At 33.0% G+C, this 20,364-nt stretch overlaps 1 protein-coding gene across 1 annotated transcript in view; it reads left to right on the forward strand.

The window, feature by feature from the left end:
* CDH9 (cadherin 9) overlaps window positions 1–20,364 on the forward strand; it is a 134,542-nt gene that overhangs the window by 43,798 nt on the left and 70,380 nt on the right. The window contains exon 2 of the mRNA XM_032337710.1: window positions 2,086–2,369. Coding sequence (XP_032193601.1) covers window positions 2,142–2,369 — 228 coding nt within the window. The 5' untranslated portion in view covers window positions 2,086–2,141. The remainder of the gene's footprint in view (window positions 1–2,085; window positions 2,370–20,364) is intronic.

The raw sequence follows: 20,364 nt of genomic DNA on the forward strand, positions 1-20,364 counted from the left end.
AAAGTGATGTGATTTTCATTTCTCTTATGTCAAATCATGTGGATTTGTGACCATACACATGTATTTTGTTAAGATTAAAACAACAACAACAACAAAAGATATGGGAATTAGAGTACATATGCGCTGGACAGAGCCCATAGCTCTGGACTATAGCAAATATCCATACTATTATCTGCCAATCATCATTCCCTATCTGATATACGTTTACATATACAAATACACACACGCGCGCACACACACACACACACACACACGGTTATAATAGAAGCAACCATGGTTGATGATGATGATGACATTAACATGTTCAAAATTTGTATCCTAGCACTATACTAACTTGTTTACATAGCTTATCTTTTGTAAAACATACTATTTAAGGCTGTGTGTCTAAAAATTTGTTCCAGTACTTATTATCTGTGCATTTGTTAAATTACTTAGATACTTCACACTTGAGTTTCCTTGTAGGTATATGTTGTTGTATAAATAAAATAAAGTCCTTGAGATACAAATAACTATTACTTTGTATTGACTGAAGTTCAAAATAAATTTAATAACAATACCTTGTGAGTCAGATATCAATTATTCTCTTTTATGGGAAGAAGTAGTTGAGACTGAGTAAATATCCCCAAATCTCAAGACAATAAAGGATGAAACCAGGCTAAAGGCATGTGTTTGACCTTTATGCCTCGATAACAACAACCGACTCCAGAGATGGATGGTCCAGTGTTAGGCATCTGGCCCAAGCCAGGTAAATTAGAGTCCATTCCCAGAATTTTTCAGAATCTATTTAGATAATACTATCTGTTGTTTTCTGGATTGGAAGATGTTAAATCTGAATTTTATATATTTCTCTATTGATCAGGTTGGGGAGGCTTAGTTGAAAGCAAGAGAGGAGAGAGGAATGAGCTAGAGAGAATAGTACTAAAGTACCTAAACCCTTAATTCTTGTTTTCATGAGCAGAAAGGCCCAGTTGCTTCTTTGCTCCTTTCCTTCTTCCCTTTCCACACTTAATTTGATTTGATAATCCAATGAATTCTTCTTTTGCCTATACTAGTTTGATGGGTTTCAGTTGCTTACCAAAGGCATTACCAGCAGCAGCATTACTATAATTTTATATCTTCTAAATAAAATGTTTCACAAAAACCAATTTTCTAATAAATAAAATTAATTCTGAAATACCAAATGAACTATTTTTTTTTTACTTCAAGAAGAATCAACTTACTATCTCGACTGAGAGACATTCTTGATTGCAAAATTCCAGATCAAATTACCCCATAGCTGAGACCTCATATCTAATATTACCATATCAATTTTGTGTGCTCATTTTTCCTATTATTTTAGGAAATAAATATGTGTTGTTATTTTGAATTATCAGGTAATATGTTTCCATTTAGAGATTGCTTTCTTCAGAATCCAATTAAATTTGAGTAACTTACTCAACTGATTGTAAAAATAAATATAGCTATCAGTTACAAAGGATTGACATAGTATGGTGCTAGGTATTGCAAGACACAATCCTAAGTACATTCGATATAATTTAATTTGTCTTGAGGGAACATCTTATCATGTTACAGAAGAACAAGGAAGAGGAAGAAGAGGAAGAGGAGAAATGAGAGGAGGAGGAAGAGGAGGAGAAGAAACACATTATAGAAGTTGACAAATTGTGTGCAGAAAACAGTGTTATTTAAAATATATAAGCACATATATATGTATATATTAATAAATACACTACTTTTATTGGTCTTAAAGACTTTAGGAACACTCAGTATAATCTTTAGTATACGATAGGGCTTAATTTTTTTCAAACATTTAGTATTTTAAATTACAAATATCTTCTCATTTATATGCTGCAATATATGTGATGTTAAAGTCAGCTGTTCATTTCCTGTTTACTTGTGCTACACAGGTCTCCTTACATAGCCAGGTGATACATGAGGTTTTAATGATAGCTCACTGATATAACATGGAAAAATAATGTATATCTAACATATTATTTCTAAAATTTTAGTAACGTTTAGAAAAGTTTTATAGTTTACAGGTTATGTGAAAATGAAATACAACATGATAAACCACTTTTCTTCCTCTAGTCCTCAGGGGCATCAGACAATATACTGAATTTGATATCCTGCTGAAGCTGTTTATAATGAGGACTTACTACTGCCTATCACTATTCATCTGGACCTATATGTCGCACATAGTTGATGCTATCCCACTACAAGAAAAAGCTAACAGTGATTTACCAAGCAAAAGGGTAGTGGATCTGACGAAAGATGATGGTAAAATATTACATCGCACCAAGCGTGGCTGGATGTGGAATCAGTTCTTCTTGTTGGAAGAGTACACAGGTACAGATACACAATATGTTGGCAAGGTAAGAAAAGAAATTAAAAAGTGGTAGCAATGTAGTCGGTTTTATAGCAACTTCCTGTGCTGATTGTTTAAAACAATGATTATTTCAAAGTATCTGACTAATTACGATGTTCAGAAGGCATAATATTGCAAATGTTCGTAGCAGGGTAGAATGGGGAATGTGATTTATTCAGGTAGCTAAGTGCAATTCAGTATCCATAGTGAGCCTCAACATAAAACATCATCTGTGGACTTGATTCATTATTAATCGGCTACATTTGACTTAATTTTATGTGTGTGCATTTAGAAGATTTTAAAAACTTTCTTCGAAATTTAATTTAACATCATGTAAAATAATAACTTAGTGTGCTGTGTGAGGCAAAAAACCACAAAAATATAGTCAAAAATTATATTGGTCCCTACTAACGAACAATTTATCTTAAGTTGAATAGTCAGTAGTGTATGAGAGTAAGTATAAATACTTCTATGTAGATGGTCTGTTTCTTAGTCTCGGTCGAACTGAACTACTTCCTGCCTGTAAGCCAGACCAAAGGACTCAAGGAGAAGGAGAAGGAAAACAGAAGTAGAAAGAAGGCAATACCTTTGGGATGAGCCGTCCTAGTAGCAGCAACAGGAGCTCATTAGCAGTCTGGAACAAATGGCAATAGAGAAGACGTAACTCTCCCTTCTTATATTCAACATTGGGAAAACAGATTCACAATCTTTGTCTTCCTGCTTCTTCTCTGTCTCAAAATAGAGGGCATGATCTTGCCAGTGTCCAGAATTTTCTATTATCCATCTTTGCCTTACCAGTTTCACTCATACCATTCTGTATATAGGACAATTCCTTGTTCACTTCATTGTCCCACATACGTGCCTAACTAATGCTCAGATACTTTCACATTCTAAGAATAAAACGAAATAAACAGTGATGAATGCTAACACTGTCCAGAAATCATATATATTGTCTTCTTGATTCTTTGTACATGATGCTAGAAGTGACTGGGATGGTCTGAGTATTTTTTGACGTATTGTCAACACAAGGCAGAGAAGATAGAACAGGCCAAAAATAAAAATATAAAAAGTACCTGATATCACAAAGTCATGGCTATTCCTTTTAAGCCAGAAATACATTTATTCTGTGAAATTGCCAAAATCTTGATTTAATTTTTCATTTTGTGTGTGTGACAGTATTTTTTCAAACATAGCTTTTTATTGGAAGCCTATTATTTCCTCTTCTTTTGATATCTGTCTCCCCTGGTTCCATAGGTCATATTCATTTTGCCCCACAGAGTTCACTTGCTGATTCCTTTTTCCCTCTTATTTCTCCTCAGGTTAGTCATAGGGCATCCCCCTGCACTCCTCATTTAACATCACTTTCCACACTATAGTTAATAACTAACATCAGGATATTTCAAGTTCAACTGACAAATGTTTGTGTCTAAGGACTTGAAATTGCCTTGTGATTCTTTTTCTAAGGCAGTGTATAAAGGACACATCCAGTTCATGAGGTCTCACATAGAGGGTTTTATCCTTGGGGATTCACAGATGCAGAAGAACAGCCACAGATAAAGAGAGATACTCAGTCACAAGGCGATCAAGGCTCTACTGCAGGCATTTACTTTTAGCTATCAACAAAAATGCTTCTTTCTAAAAATTGAGTGTGCATTGATTAACAGACACCATTATTGCACTGATATTTTAAAATATACACTAAGCTTTGGATCTTTTTGTACCATCCTGCTTATTTTTAATTAGTTCAATAATCTGTCAAAAATAGTTACTAAATGCGTGCATAGTTTTATTTAATTAGTCTTCATAAAATATTTTATCACTTGTATTTGGAAAATAACCTTTTTTTTTTTTAAATCCATGGACAAGTTAAGGTGTCGGATTTCTGTGCCTACTATCCTTGACAACCAGATTATGAACCAAAAGTGCAACACCATTATAATAATCAGAATTTGTGTGAAATGAAGATAGTCAAACCCAAACTGTGTCAACTATCTTCAAATTATACTTGGAAAGAAACATGTATATATGAAAGAGAAACTTCAACAAATAAAATGCATGCACTTCTTTTTGGAAAAAAAAAAAAAAAAAGGGGCGCCTGGGTGGCTCAGTGGGTTAAGCCGCTGCCTTCGGCTCAGGTCATGATCTCAGGGTCCTGGGATCGAGTCCCGCATCGGGCTCTCTGCTCAGCAGGGAGCCTGCTTCCTCCTCTCTTTCTCTGCCTGCCTCTCTGCCTACTTGTAATCTCTCTCTGTCAAATAAATAAATAAAATCTTAAAAAAAAAAAAAAAAAAACAGGATTTCTCTGTTTTGTATCAGGGCCTTGTCTTAGATTTGCCATGCACCATATAGCTAGTTCAGATAAAAGTAGGCTTCCAAGGACTTCCTAGGATTCATTAAGTTCTTAAGGGTCTATGAACTCTCCTAACCTGTTCTTTTAGCTTCTGACCTCATTATTCATTTGCATATGCAGAAACTAACTAGGCCTTTGCCCTCAACTTGGTCAAACATATGAGTTCTCTGGAGGATTTAACTTTTTGAACGCCAAACAAATTATTTTCTTTTTGACCACGCTACTCTGTTTCCCTCGTCTTCAAGGACCCACAACATTGGCTACCTTCATGTGATGTAAATACCTACCATATTTCCATGCACCATGATTCAAAGAGAATATGTAGCTTCTGATGTAAAGAGATTTTCATATTTTTTCTTAGTTTTACAGAAGGTTGGTATTACAGACAACCTTAAGACCTCTTTTAATTTATAGGTGATATAAAATTGTATAAAGTTGGAAGGATATATAATCCTTGGATGTAAAATTTAGGGTTTGATTCTAAATTTAAAGGAAGGAGTTTTAAAACAAATAATAAAGTAGTAGCAGCAAAATTTAATAAAATATACTTGTGCATGCACTGAAACACGAAATTTACAAGGGTCAGTCCTGATTATGCCATTCAGTAACTGTGCAGAACTTTAGAAGTTAATTAAACTTTCCAAACCTCAAATTCTTGTTAGGTTAAATTGTCACTGAGATTTCTTTAACTCCAAAATTCTGGTGTATTCTAGGATTATGGATGCAACTGCATTTGAGGGCAAGAGCAGCTAGTATAAATTTTAATCAAATTTGCATGTGGATAAATCCAAGGAGGTGAGATTGCATATGGCAGGTGTGCATGTGAAACACACATGCAAACACACAAACACACACACACACACAGACTAGCCTAACACGATAAAGTTAGATCACTACTGTAAAAGGCCCAGAATTCCATGCTGAGTTGTTTTTACATACAGCATGGAAAGTGAGTCCTATTGAAAGTTTTTGTACTTATTTTCAATGTATCACAAGTATGGAATGCTCAGTTTGCTTTGGTGTCAGGATGGACTGGAGAAGCAACAAAATGAATAACAATGATATTTTTATAAGAAAAACTAGGGAATATTTCTGTATGTCATTTCAGACTTTTGCAATACAGGACAGAAAATTGAGGCATGTTGAAATTAAGAGTAATTTTTGTATTTTAACTATACTGGATTTAAAATTAAAGAAATAAATTACGAGTAACTTTGGCTTTCCACAATAATGCAGACTGAAGTTTGGTTGCTCGTTGTTGATGGAAGCTATCACAGATTTATTAATTCTGTTTTTTGTAATGAGGGAACTTCTTGGTTCTTACTTAAGAGGACTACAAAGTTATGACAATTGCCATGTAGTTTCCCTGTGATTTGAATAGAGACATGTGACTGAATTACTGAGCCAAAAGAGTAATACTGCTCAAGAGAAGAATTTAAATAAATTTAATAAGAAGCATAGCAAAGGCTCCTACCATTCTGTTAGAGAAACTTCATATACATTGGATTTCTTACACATTAGATCTAGATCCTGAGAAAATGTCCTCAGGACAATCCTGAGTTGTCATGGATTAATAATTAACTGATCATATGCCTATTATGGAGAATTGATATTGGATATCTAGTTATTAAAGCACATTTATTATGCAGAGAGATACCAAACTTACAGGTATAATGTTTATTCCTTTTAAAGGAAAACATTAGCATTCATAAAATAATTTGAAATATCAGCTTATTTGACCATTACATTTCAATTCAAGGCATTAGCTTTGCTCAGAGAAATCAACATCATGCCGTGGAACTGTCTATAACTAGGCACCATTTAAATACAATATATTTTTTTATAGAGTTAGCTCTACATTTTTAATAGTTTTAATTCAAAAACTTTTACTGTTCCAGAGCTGAAAACATCAAGAGTGTAATTACAGAATCCCAGAATGGAAGAGGACTTTTAACATTTATCAAGATCTTGGTTACAACTGGGTACAACTGATTTAGGAGTTAACTAAAACAAAGGGAAACACAGGTACCAACAGGAGAGCAGATAGGAGTCTGATTTCTAACAGACTGAGTGATGAACCTCTCTTTTGTACTTACGGTTATTGACATATGCACTAAATATTGATATTTCTCCAAAGCATACATAAAATAATGTATTTGGACAGGCAGTGTTCTCTTAGGCTTTCAGAAAATGGCAGGTTGATGTGTACAGAAACAGAAATAAAGTCTCAAAGTTCCTGAAGGATGTTTGATAAATGTTTATATTATATTACAGTGTTTTTCAGAATCTAAATAAATTACAAAGCTTTAGTTGGGCTGCAATACTTGTGGTAGCTGTTTCAGATTTATGGGCACATTGTATCCCAAAAATGCTCTTTCTAGGTTAGTTGTTTAAAGCTAAAAACACATGAGAAAAATATTAAGCATTAAGTCTAGGTTTTCTGGATAGTCTACAAAGGCTTATTTCACACTGAGCTCTCTAAAACTTTGCTTTTCAAATAGAGTGCTGTCATTTAATTCTGACTGCCAATTTCCTCGCTGCTAGCACTCTATCACCACTTCACTGAGCCACTGTGTTAGCGCACTAACTGGACTTTTTAGTTGACTTCATTATTTTGCAATTCTTAAAAACATACAACACACTCTTTGTTTCTTTCTTTCTTTCTTTCATGTTATGTGAGTCACCATACAGTACATCATTAGTTTTTGATGTAGTGTCTCTTGCATGATGCCAATCTCCAGGTCAACCTATCTATAGAAAAATAACCCAAATTCACTAAAGTAGAATCCCCAACACTGGATATCGTCCCTACAACTATGGTTTTAGCTCTGGGCAAAGGAAAATCTTTTCTCTTCCATATGCTTGACTTCTATTTCATCAGGGTCACAGACCTTTTTCGGAGAGTATCTAAGCCCTTTTTCATAATTTCATCTCTTCTCCTTGCTTTCAGTCCTACCTCAAGTGAGTCCTCATACAAAATGCCCACTGTCATTCTCCCCAGCTAGAATTTCCCGTCAAAGTTATACTACCTCTCAACTTATTCAAGGCATAATTTTAATTATTTTGGTCTAATAATTTTACCATCTAGAATCTGTGAATTTGGGGCTCTGAATCTGTGTTGGATTTCATTTTTTCTTACCCGAAATGTTTGACTTAATGTATTTATTTACTCAAAATTAATATTCAGTTGCTCTCAATATATCTCTATTGGCCATTTATTACTCTGGGTCCTGAGGTATTGACACTACAAAACATTAAAAGAGCAGAGAAAGTTAAAAAAAAAAATCCCACTTTCCTGACACATGTTGCACCAAGGTCAATTTCTTTCCCGTATTGCCGTTATACTTGGGGCTCCTAATTGCAACCCAAGATCCTCCCATTTTACTGTATGCCCTCAAACAGCACAAACTTAAGAATCCCTTTTACTTCAAAAAAATCTCTATGTCTTTAATATAGCTAATTTTAACCAGGAATTAAGAATTAAAAGATAAGGGGTGCCTAGGTGGCTCAGTGGGTTAAGGCCTCTGCCTTCAGCTCAGGTCATGATCTCAGGGTCCTGGGATCAAGCCCTGCATCGGGCTCTCTGCTCAGCAGGCTCTCTGCTCAGCAGGGAGCCTGCTTCCTCCTCTCTCTCTGCCTGCTTCTCTGCCTACTTGTGATCTCTGCCTGTCAAATAAATAAATAAAATATTTAAAAAAAATTAAAATCTTTTAAAAAAAAAGATAAGATTAAATAAATTCTGACTTTGATTAAGGAACTGTAACTACTTCTAGAAAAGTTTATATTTAAAATTTAAGTAAATTTTTTTTCTGGAATATAGCAACTGTTAAACCATTCAAAAAATATTAGAGTATGGCAGAAAATATTTATTAGTAAGATTGCCAAATATATGTGTGATTTTTTCCTGATACCTTCCACCAATTTCAATGCTTGAACTATTTCTAATATTTCAACATTCTCTTGCTCTACTTTAATACTTGTAGAAGATCACATCCACCCTTGTATATCCATCAGTGTTTCAAAAAGAAAAAAATAAGTAAAAGGAAGAAACTTAAAAAGAAGTTATAGCATCTCCAGGATGGTCTAGAGGGAGGATTGTGAAAAAATATTTAAGCACAAACATCATCTATTATTATTATTATTATTATACAAGTAATTTGTGCTCCTTACAATGAACTAGGTCCATAAAACAAAAAATTAATGTAAAAAATATCAAAGATTAAGTATAACCACACTACGAAGATAAGGTTAAAATGATTACATTTTTGTTTATTTTCTTGTTACATATATTAATACTGTAGATTTTACATTACTTCTATATATTTTACTTTGTCTTTCTCAGTTAATTCTGTGTTTCTGCACATTGTTAAAATTTCAATGTTAGCCATATGGTTTCATATATATATAGTTTTTGATTAAATTAATTTTATATCTTTTCTGAAATTTCTATATAGAATAGTTTTACACACACATACCCTTTGGTGACGATAATTTGGTAGCTGATAATTTTTAGTGTATTTTAAATTATGCTTACTAGATTACTTTGTTAACTGGAAGTGGAATTCCAAGAGTCAAAGATAACCATTTTAAAGCTCTGGGTATGCACTAGTCAACTGTATTTCAGAAAATTGATAACACTAATCTTCCAAAATATGCCAACATGGGACATTATAGGTAAGCTGGATATTTATTTGTAAAGTTATGACTATATTAATGTGGATTTTAGACCTATGTATTATTATTCAATTAATTTTAAAAACTGACCACCTACAATGTGGGACATCAGGTGGAGTCCTAAAAATAAGAGTAAATAAAATGAAACTGTCTGCATTTTAGAAATAGATATATGTAAGTTATTGTAGATTTAGTAGTCTCTATCTATAAAAAAACAAAATGCTGTTATCACTGGACTGCTGGAGAAAGACTGATAGAAATCTCAGTTTAGATGAAGGATGATCCTTTTTTCCTTAATCAATAGACTGAATTCCTAATACCTAAGTTCTACTTAGCCTAATTTAGCATTAAGATCACTCTTCAGGGGCACCTGGGTGGCTCAGTGGGTTAAAGCCTCTGCCTTCGGCTCAGGTCATGATCCCAGGGTCCTGGGATGGAGCCCCACATCGGGCTCTCTACTCTGTGGAGAGCCTGCTTCCTCCTCTCTCTCTCTTTGCCTGCCTCTCTGCCTACTTGTGATCTGTCAAATAAATAAATTTAAAAAAATCTTTAAAAAAAAAAAAAAGATCACTCTCCAAATTAAAAATGGATGCATTGTTGGTTTATTTGTTCATTTAAGACTATCATATTTCCCTATTCGCATGAACACAGACTTTTTTTTACCAGATTTTCATAAAATAACCAAACTTTGCTTGTGCAAACATTTTCATAGGTTGTCCACAGTAAATTAGTAAATTCTAATAACTCGTATTAATAGTCTTATAGCTATGGTGGTATTATTCATGGAAAAGGACTTAGGACAAAATTCTAAAAGATGTTAAGGCTTCTTTTTTTTTTTTAAGGTATTATTTATTTATTTGACAGAGAGAGCAAGAGCACAAGCAGGGGGAGCAGCAGGCAGAGGGAGAGGGAGAAGCAGGCTCCCTTCTGAATAAGGAGCCCAATGTGGGGTTCTATTCCAGGACTCTGGGATCTTGACCTGAGCCAAAGGCAGACTTTTAACTGACTGAGGTGATTAGGTTTCCCAGGATCAAGACTCCTTACACTGATTTCATACTATAATTGAGGTTATTCTAGATATGTTATTGAATATACACTTAGTGGAATTCCCTGAGTAAATATCCTATTTCAGAGCCATCTTTTTTTAGGGAAATGATTACAAAAAATCATCATACTCAGACCTTTACATGAACAGAGACACAAAAATGAGTTCAAGATCAAAGAATAAGTGACTTGGTAAATCTAAGGGGAAAGAGGCCTTTTTTTTTTTTCCCCCTAAAAATGGAAAGGGATATATTTGTAGGTGGCAATTTTGTGGAAGTTTTAGCTTCTTCAGTGGTTTCTATAACAATAGCTTTTCTTGAAAAATTAAAAGATTCTTCCACAGTTTATGTTTTATTGATCTTCCTCTATAAACAATAAGATCTATTGCTATTATGTGTTAATGGTTTTAGAAAAAAATGCACTTAAAAAAACTATTTTGCTAAATTTGTTTTACATACTTAAAAAAGAATGTGTATTGCACACTTACTGGGTATAGTACTTTGCAATCTTATGTAAACTTGATGGTATTATTCAGTTCTCTATGGTTATAAGTTTTGTGTCACCTTATTCCAATACTTATTGTGAAAATTCCTCTCTTTACCTCTGTCAAGTTTTCTTTATTTTTTTATGCCATTATTAGATGCATGGCCAACCATCTTTTATGTTTCTGATTAATTGATGCTTTGTTGTTATGAAATATCACTTTTTATCTTTCATAATACTACTTGCTTGAAGTTTACTTTGCCTGATACAAACTTAGCCACGCCAATCATTTGTGATTATGTTTGTACAGTTTGTAATTTACATCCTTTTGCTTTCAGCCTTTTTGTACAATTCTATTTGAAACACAGGTCTTGTAAACATCTCAGAGGTGATTTGTTTGTTTTTGCTTTCCTACCATGTTTTGGGTCAATTGAGTTTTTTTTTAAAATATCTGAATTTGTTCTTTACAATTCATCCTTTACCTATTATAATATAAATCTAATAAATATATATTTTAGTATGCAATACAATAATCTTAGAACAATATAATTTTATTCCCTCTGTCAGTCTTTATATTTCTCATATATTTTCCATCTGTATATGTTATAAACTGTACCATATGTTGCTAATTTTCATTATTTAAGCACTTCATTATTTACTAAAAACCTAAAAAGAAAATATAATTTTGTATTATATTATATTTTACTTATGTAATTACCATTTCCAGTCAGTGCTTTTGACTCTTTCATATTGATCTGGATTTCTGCATGCTGTCATTTCCTTTCAACCTGAAGACTTCCTGTAGCATAATTTGTAGTTTGGATCTGATGGAAATAAATTTTCTCAGCTTTTTTTTTAAATCTGAAAATATAATTATTTCATTTCTAATTTTGAAAAATATTTTAAGTGGCTATATATTTAAGTGATTATAGATTGATCTATAACTGCTTGTTTGTTTGTTTTTTCTCTTAGCACTTAAAATTTTTGCTATATTGCATTGTGGATTTTATTACTTTTAGTAGGAAGTCAGTCATTATTCTTATCATTGTTGTCCTATATGTTATGTGTCTTTGTCTCTGGTTGCTCTTAAGGTTCTGTCTGTGTCTTTTGCTCTCTTGACAGTCCGTTTCAACATGGGTTGTGCTTTGATACCTGGCTGTGTTTTTGTTCTGTTTTTTTCAAGATTTTATTTACTTATTTGTTTAGATAGCACATGTTGGGGGGAGCAGCAGAGGGAGAGAACTAATCTCCGTGCTGATGCAAACCAGATGCATGGCTCAATCTCACAACCCTGAGATTATGACCTGAGCTGACACCAAGAGTTAGATGCTTAACCAACTGAGCCACCCAGTTACCCCTAAATGTGTTTTGCTTAACCTCCTTGGGATTCACTGTCCTTTTTAGATCAGTGGGTCTTTTTTCATTAAACCTTTAAATTGTATGCTCATTTTTATGATCTGCTATATATATTTATTTATTTATTTTTTGCAGAGGAAGAACTCCAAATACAAGTATATTAGGGTGTTCCACATTTTCTCCTACATGACTGAGACTATCTTATATTTTTTTCAGAATAGTTCTATATCTGTGCTTTAATTTGGTTAATTAATTTTTAGTGTCATCAAATTTATTGTTTCTTTTGTTTCTGTGTCTAATCTACTGCTACAGGTTTTTATTACAGAAGATATAATTTCCAGTTCTAGGTTTCCTTTTCTGTTTGATTTTTAATATAATTTATGAAATCCCTTAATCATTATTTTAGTGTGTCCTATAAATTCTTTGGTATACTTATGATAGTTATTTTTAAAGTCTTTGTTAAATTTAACATCTGAGTTACTTTTACCTATTTCTATTATTCTCTTGCTATATTTTTCTGCTCTTCAAATTTATATAAAATTTAGATTACATTCTGGGTATTATGGTTAACACATCGTGGAGATTCTGGATTTTATTTTCTTCCTCTGAAGATTGTTGAGTGTTGTCCGAGCAGGAAGTGAAATTGTGGGATTCTACTTTGATTCTATGTAGGCTTTTAAAATTTTCATGGCAGACTATTTTGTTTATTCCCTTTGTCCTGTTGTAACCGTATACCCTAGTACGTCACCCAAGCTTCTAAGTTATCACTTTTCTGCCGTTTTATTGGATGTCTCAAAGTGTTCACTGAACACATTTACCTACAAGGAGCATTAATCTTAAAATCTTCATTCCTAGTATTTGGTATGGCTAAAATCTCTGCTTAATTTTTAACTTTCAGACTGTTCCTCTTCTCTGGATTCCTTAGAGTCTTAGTCTATAGATGGCCAGTTTAGAAGTCACCTACATGTTACATGTAGCATGTTTTCAAGGTTTAGGGCTTTCTCCTCTGTGGCTTTCTCTACTCCTGAATATCTTCCCAATTTTTAGCCATTATGGCATCCCTGAATCCTGACCTCGGATTCCTTAATTTGTAAAGACTGCTGCTTTCTGATTGAATTCTGTCTTCTGCATGGCACATGAAAAGCAGGATACTTGCAAGGAAAATGGAATTAATATGTAAATCACTTTAACCCCTATCTGCTAGTAATCTTCCCAGTTTGTGTTCCTGGTTTTTATCTACTGACTTTATAAAGTCTTAAAAAAAAAAAAAAAAAAGCTAGTTTGTAAGGAGTTAATTATTTCCACAATAAGAGTGTTGTTCCCAGACAAGCTATTTTCTGCAACTGGAATCAGAACTCCTACATATTTTTTCCTTATAAACTTGTGTTTCCTATAAATAAACGTCTTATGATTGAATGCATGTATAAAATGAAGTCCTCTAAGACCAAATCAACAATGCAAATATGGTTTAGAGCATATTGGCTAAAAATTATTTCATTCCATTTTTTTTCTTTCTTTTTCTTTTTTTAAAGATTTTATTTCTTTGACAGAATAAAAAAAAATATTTATTTTTTTAAAGATTTATTTATTTGACAGAGAGAGAGATCACAAGTAGACAGAGAGGCCGGCCAAGAGAGAGAGGGAAGCAGGCTCCCTGCTAAGCAGAAAGCCCGATGCCAGGCTCGATCACAGGACCCTGAGAACATGACCTGAGCTGAAGGCAGCTTAACCCACTGAGCCACTCAGGTGCCCCTCCATTTTCTTTTCTTGAGTAATTTTTCTTTTCCACAGCATAAGAGGAACTGAAGAAGGACCTGAGCATTCTTATAAAGTACTCTAAGAATACCACATAACAATTTTTAAGTTCCTGCTTTAAATGACTTTTTTCAGATTTTTAATTAAAATAGTATAGTCAATTTGTTAAGACGGATGGTTGAAGGTAGCAAATTGTTTGAGGAGAATATTAAATCATTAGCATATGTTATTCCAAACACTACATGGGGATAATGGCAGTGACTAGGCAGAAGTATGTATTTGGATGTAACCCTTCTTTGTATTCACCACTTTTCCTGGGTTTATTGTTTAATTAATCTTCAACCACTGTTGAAATTCAGCCTGTATACTTATAAGTTAAAGGATAATAAACATTTAGGGAAAAAAATGTCAGAAGCAACTCTATTTCAATCAATAACTACTTTCCACTAATTATGTTGATGTATGTTGTGAAAACACATTTTTTTATGTTCTTACTTGCTTAGAAAATCACTTTTTGTAGTCACTGTAGTATATTTCAGATTAATAAAAATCAATAAAAATGAAATATTAAATATCTTTAAAGTTGTAAAATACTAGGTTATTTGCTGTGGTAAAGACTTTTACAAATCTTGAAAGAAAAAGCTTTATTGACTTTTCTATGGTTACCCCAATAAAGCATGTTAAACTTCCTTTTAAAAAAGTCTTCATTTCAAGTGAGTAAAGTCATTTTTTTATGTGTACATGAAAAAAATAAAAGTGTCTTGGTCAAATGACAACAAAAAAGTATTTGTTTACATACATTATGAAACCAGTTTTCTAATATACAACCAAACAACATAGACTCTATACTTCATTTGTCCCAAGTTTATCATGAAATATACTGATTTTTATAATAAATTTTAAATTTTAATTTACAATGACCTAAATATGTGTTTCGCACAAATAAATATACATGTTTTACTTCAAAATTAATGTAAACAAAGGAATGGTGAAATTTTATTATAAAATGAGTATTAGGGAAATAATTAAAAGGAATATAATGAGAGATCATAATACAAAGTTATGTCAGTGTTTCCCATAAATTTATTATAAGAGCAGCTCTGAAGTTAAGGCAGGAAATTTCAGTATCTGTCCTCAAATTACATAGACTGGGGATACTAGAAAATTTTCATTTTTTTTTCTTCCTACTCATGTTAGTCTAATATTAGCAAAGAACAACTTGTGTTGCTGGTGATAAATTGGAAGATCAAACTGAAAGTCAGAATCTTTGACCATCCTCAGCTTGGGGAAGAAAAACAGAGATGAGAAGGGTAGATATGCTCTTAGGCACTGCCTAGCTTTTATCTCCAAGAAGTACTTTGTCCGGTCAGTGTTTATGGGAAGAACACATAAAAAATGCTACAGTCAAAACTGGGGGTTTTTTTTGTTTGTTTGTTTGTTTGTTTTTGTATAGTTCCAGTAGTTTATTTTTGCTTTTGTTTCCCCTGCCTGAAGAAAAATATCTATAAATATGTTGCTACGGCTGATGGTCAAGTGATTGCTGCCTGGTTTTATATTAGGAGACTTATGTTTTCAGGCCCCACATTTAGGTCTTCAATACATTTCGAGCTTATTTTTGTGTGTGGTACAGAAAATTCTGTTTCATTATTTTGCATGTAGCTGTCCAGTTTTTCAAACACTATTTATTAAAAAGACTGTCTTTTTTCCATTGCATATTCTTGCCTCCTTTGGTGTAGAATAATTGACTGGTTAAGCATGGATTTATTTCTGGGCTCTCTATCCTGTTCTGTTGATCCATGTGTCTGTTTTTATGCCAGTACCATACTCTTCTGATTACTATAGCATTTTAGCATATCTCGAAATCTGGGATTGTGATACCTCCAGCTTTGTCCTTCTTTCATAAGATTGTTTTGGCTACTTAAGGTCTTTGGTGGTTCCATATAATTTTAGGATTACTTATTCTAGTTCTGTGAAAAGTGCTATTGGTATCTTAACAGGAATTGTATTGAATCTATAGATTGCTTTGGGTAGTATGGACACTTTAATAACATTAGTTCTTCCAATCCATGAGCATCATGTATCTTCGCATTTAGTTGTGTCATCTTGAAATTCTTTCATCGGTGTCTTAGTTTTCAGAGTATAGGTTTTTCACCCCCTTGACTTAATTTATTCTTAGGTATTTTATTCTTTTTGGTGCAATTGTAAATGGGATCATTTTCTTAATTTCTCTCTCTGCTACTTTGTTAATAGTGTACAGAAGTGCAACAGATTTCTGTATAATAATTTCATGTTCTGCAACCTTAATGAATTCATTTATTCTAAAACTAGCTACTGATGGAATGAATGGATAAAGAAGATGATGTCTATATATGCAATGGAATATTATTCATCCATAAAAAGAGTGAAATATTGCTATTTGCAATAACATGGATAGACCTGAATGGTATTATGCCAAGTGAAATAGGAAGAGAAAAGCAAATACCATATGACTTTACTTACATATGATATCTAAACAACAGAACAAACAAACAATAGGCTCTTAAATAGAGAGGAGAAGTACAGGGAATGGGCAAAATGGTTGAAGGGGATCAAGAGGTATAGTTTTCTGGTTATAAAATAAATAACTCATGGAGATAAAAATACAGCATAATTGATAACATAATAATGTTGTATAATGACAGACGGTGGCAACACTTATCACAGTGAGTATTGAGTAATATACAGAATTGTCAGATCACCATGTTGTACACCCGAAGCTAATATGACATTGAATGTTAACTATACTTTAATAATATTTTTTAATGTCCTAAAACTGTGTGACGTGCAGAGAGCCATTAAGTTCAAGACAATAGTACCAGAGTGGTTGATTATGGTAACCAATAACATTTAGAATTAATTTCATAGAGATTATTTTTTGACCATTTATTAGCTTTAGAGAAATTGAAAGAAAGTTGGTGAGGCATAAACACACATTCAAAAATAACTCTTAGAGATACCAGGAAATTTGCGCTACATATCCATTCCCCAGATTTTGCCTGCTAATTTTATTCTTTGCCTTGGATCACTCATCCATTATTACTGTGTCCTTTGCTACTCTCTTTAAGTTCTAAGTCAAAGGCAGTAATACAAAATGTTAAGATTTAGAGTGAGAGTGCAAAAACTGCAGCTAGAAAATTGTGAATAATTAGAGTTGATCAATAATAAAACAGCCTCCTTTCTAAAGTAATAAAACTCCTTCTTTCAAAGTGTTCAAAGAGAGGATAAATGTACATTGATAATGGAGCATTTATAAATGATGAAAAAAGGTAAAGAAGAAAATGTAACTCCCAAATTCACTGATAACCATGGTTATGATGAGATAAATTCCTCTGGCATTATTTTTTTTTGTCCCAAAATTTGTATATAGTAAGTATCTGCAAAATACAAATAGTGTTCTCCCTGTGCACCTAAGATTAAAGTGTGAGCATATTTTGATGCCCTAAAATGATTTTCTAGAAATAGTTTATAATTGCTATGTGATACTGTTTCAAATAGAAAAGAATATTATGAAGAACCCTGTTAGAAAAAAAAAAAAAAGACTGTCATAAATAATTCTGGAATAACAGATAAGGTTTTCAATGAATGGATGTAAGTTTGTATGGGTATGTGTTGCCAACTTGGTTTGGTTAAGATGTATATGTACAAACTAATGTATGTGCATCTTTTTTTTTTCTAAGATTTTATTTATTTATTTGACAGAGAGAGATCACAAGTAGGCAGGGAGGCAGGCAGAGAGAGAGAGAGAGAGGAGGAAGCAGGCTCCCCGCTGAGCAGAGAGCCCGATGCGGGACTCGATCCCAGGACCCTGAGATCATGACCTGAGCCGAAGGCAGTGGCTTAACCCACTGAGCCACCCAGGCGCCCTGTATGTGCATCTTAATTGCACAGTTCAATGAGATTTTTATTCACCTATTTGCCATTTCTATTTAGCTATGTTAATATAACCAATATCACAATATAAACAATGTTGGCATCCAAGAAGAAACCCTCTCATTTAGCCCTTTCTAATCAGTGCCCTCCCAGAGGTTACCACTTTGCTGACCCCAATCGATATTGATAAGTTTGCAAGTAGTTGAGTTTTATATACCTGGGATTACACAGTGTATCTGACTTCTGTATTTCAGCTTTATGCAGGACAAATTTATACATGACATTATATGTAGGATTAATTGTTGATAATTATACAGTATTCCATTGTTTAAATATGACACAATTAATTTGATCTATTGACAAATAACTGATATTCTTCTAACTGTACATGATTATATACAAAAAGTGTGATAAAGATTCTTGCACATTTTTATTGTTACATGTTGTTTCATTTCCTTTGGATGTATTTGAAGAGTGGGATTGCTGAACCACAGAGTGGCATAGATTTATCTTTAGTAGATGCTCATAAAGTGTTTTCAAAGAGATTGTACCAAGTTACATTTCCTCCAGAAATTTGTGAATGTTCTATTTATTCCATATATTTACTAATGTTTCTATTATTAACTTTGCCTTGACACTTTATAAAGGTTTTTGTATATACAAGCCATTTTTCGAGAGATATTAAAATTATTTTCTCCTAACTTCAGCTTACTTCTTCATTACTATTATAGCGTCTTTTAATGAAGAAGACTTCTTATTTTTAATTTGTTTCTATATATCAACATCTTCCTTTGAGTTTAGTAATTTTGGTGTCCTATTGAAGAGACATCATTTGCCCATCATTAAGATAGTATCTTTTGCTTTTTTTTTTTTTTTTTTTTTGGAAACTTCATTGTTTTATCTACCATGTTTAGGTCTTACAAGCCAATTTAAATTTACTTATGGACTAGATGTAAAGTAGAGATCAAAGAGCTCATACAGACCTAGATTTACTCTAGCATTTCTTTTTTTAAAGACTACTCTGTATCTAATTCTAATTTATAACTTTTTGCATAATTCATGTGGCTGTTTATGTGTGCATGTGTTTGTTGAACTTTTCATTTATCCTTATGTTATACCAGGTTGTGTTAATTCTCAAAGCATTATTGTTTTGTTTTTTAATCTAGTCATATAAGTCCCTCAACCATGTTCCTCTTCTTCAAGATCACTGCGGCTTCTGAGGTCCTTTGCATTTTCATAAACTTTTAAAATTAGCTTGTCAGTTTCCACTAGTCTCAGGAACAATTTCTGATTCAAGAGACTAAAATGACAAACCTGTTTTAGGAAATGTGTGACCCTGGACTGAATGCTGAATTTTGGTAGCATACGATCACAAATTCATTATTAGAACAATTGGCATATTTGAAGAGGGACTGTTTATCTTAATGTTAAATGCAATTATATTATTGTTTCTTTAACTTTATAATTATACCATGATTATATTAGATAATTTTCTTGTTCTTAGGTTATAGATGCTGAAGTATTTATTTGGAGGTGTAAGTTGATAAAATGTCTACAAATTGATAAAGGCAATTTTAATACATATACAAAATGCTGTAATAAGTATGACAAATATCATATGCCTATAGAAGTACATAAATCAGTAAGGACAAGATGAACAGGCAAATATGAAAATGAGCAAAATGACTGACTAGTTATTTCACAAAAGATGATACCAAAGTGGCCAATTAGCGTATATATAAAAAGGTGCTCAGCTCACTAGGGAATGCAGATTTAAACCACTCAAACACCAGAATGACTAGGAGTAAAAAACAATAAATAAATAAACCCCAAGGGGAAATCATGACATGAACAAACTGGAACTCTCACAGATTCAGGATGATCTACAAATGCTAGAAACACTGAAGGAGACTAATCCGGAAAAATACAACACACCTTGATGTTAGAAGACTAAAATTTCCTCTAAAGATTAAATGCCATCCTAATCAATACCCTTGTATATTTCTTTTAAGTCTAGTTTGACATAATTTTAAACTTCCAGAGGGCCACTCAAGTTGTTCAAAGAACTTCCATACACCATTCAGCAGGATTTACCAATAATCAATATTGTCAATTTGTTTTGTCCCTCTTCCTGCATGTACAGATTTCGTATTATGGCAGAACTAGTTCAATGTTGTCATTACTTTCGGGACTTTTCCCTTCTTGAGCTCTACAGAAGGTCTGCAGTATTTGCAAATGCACACTAAGTTGGCAATAACAAATCTAATTTCTGTTTCCTACTGATGGAATCTGTTCAGTTTCTTAGCCTTCTTGCTGACATTTTCTAGTAAGTATTTTGGAGTTGGATCTTGAGCATATGAAGTTTAGACATCAACTTGGAAATGTTAGTAGGGACCTGGAGGCTACGTTCCCTGTGACTCCTCCCCAAGAT

This window comes from Mustela erminea, chromosome 3 (assembly GCF_009829155.1).
Source record: "Mustela erminea isolate mMusErm1 chromosome 3, mMusErm1.Pri, whole genome shotgun sequence".
NCBI classification, from domain to species: Eukaryota; Metazoa; Chordata; class Mammalia; order Carnivora; family Mustelidae; genus Mustela; species Mustela erminea.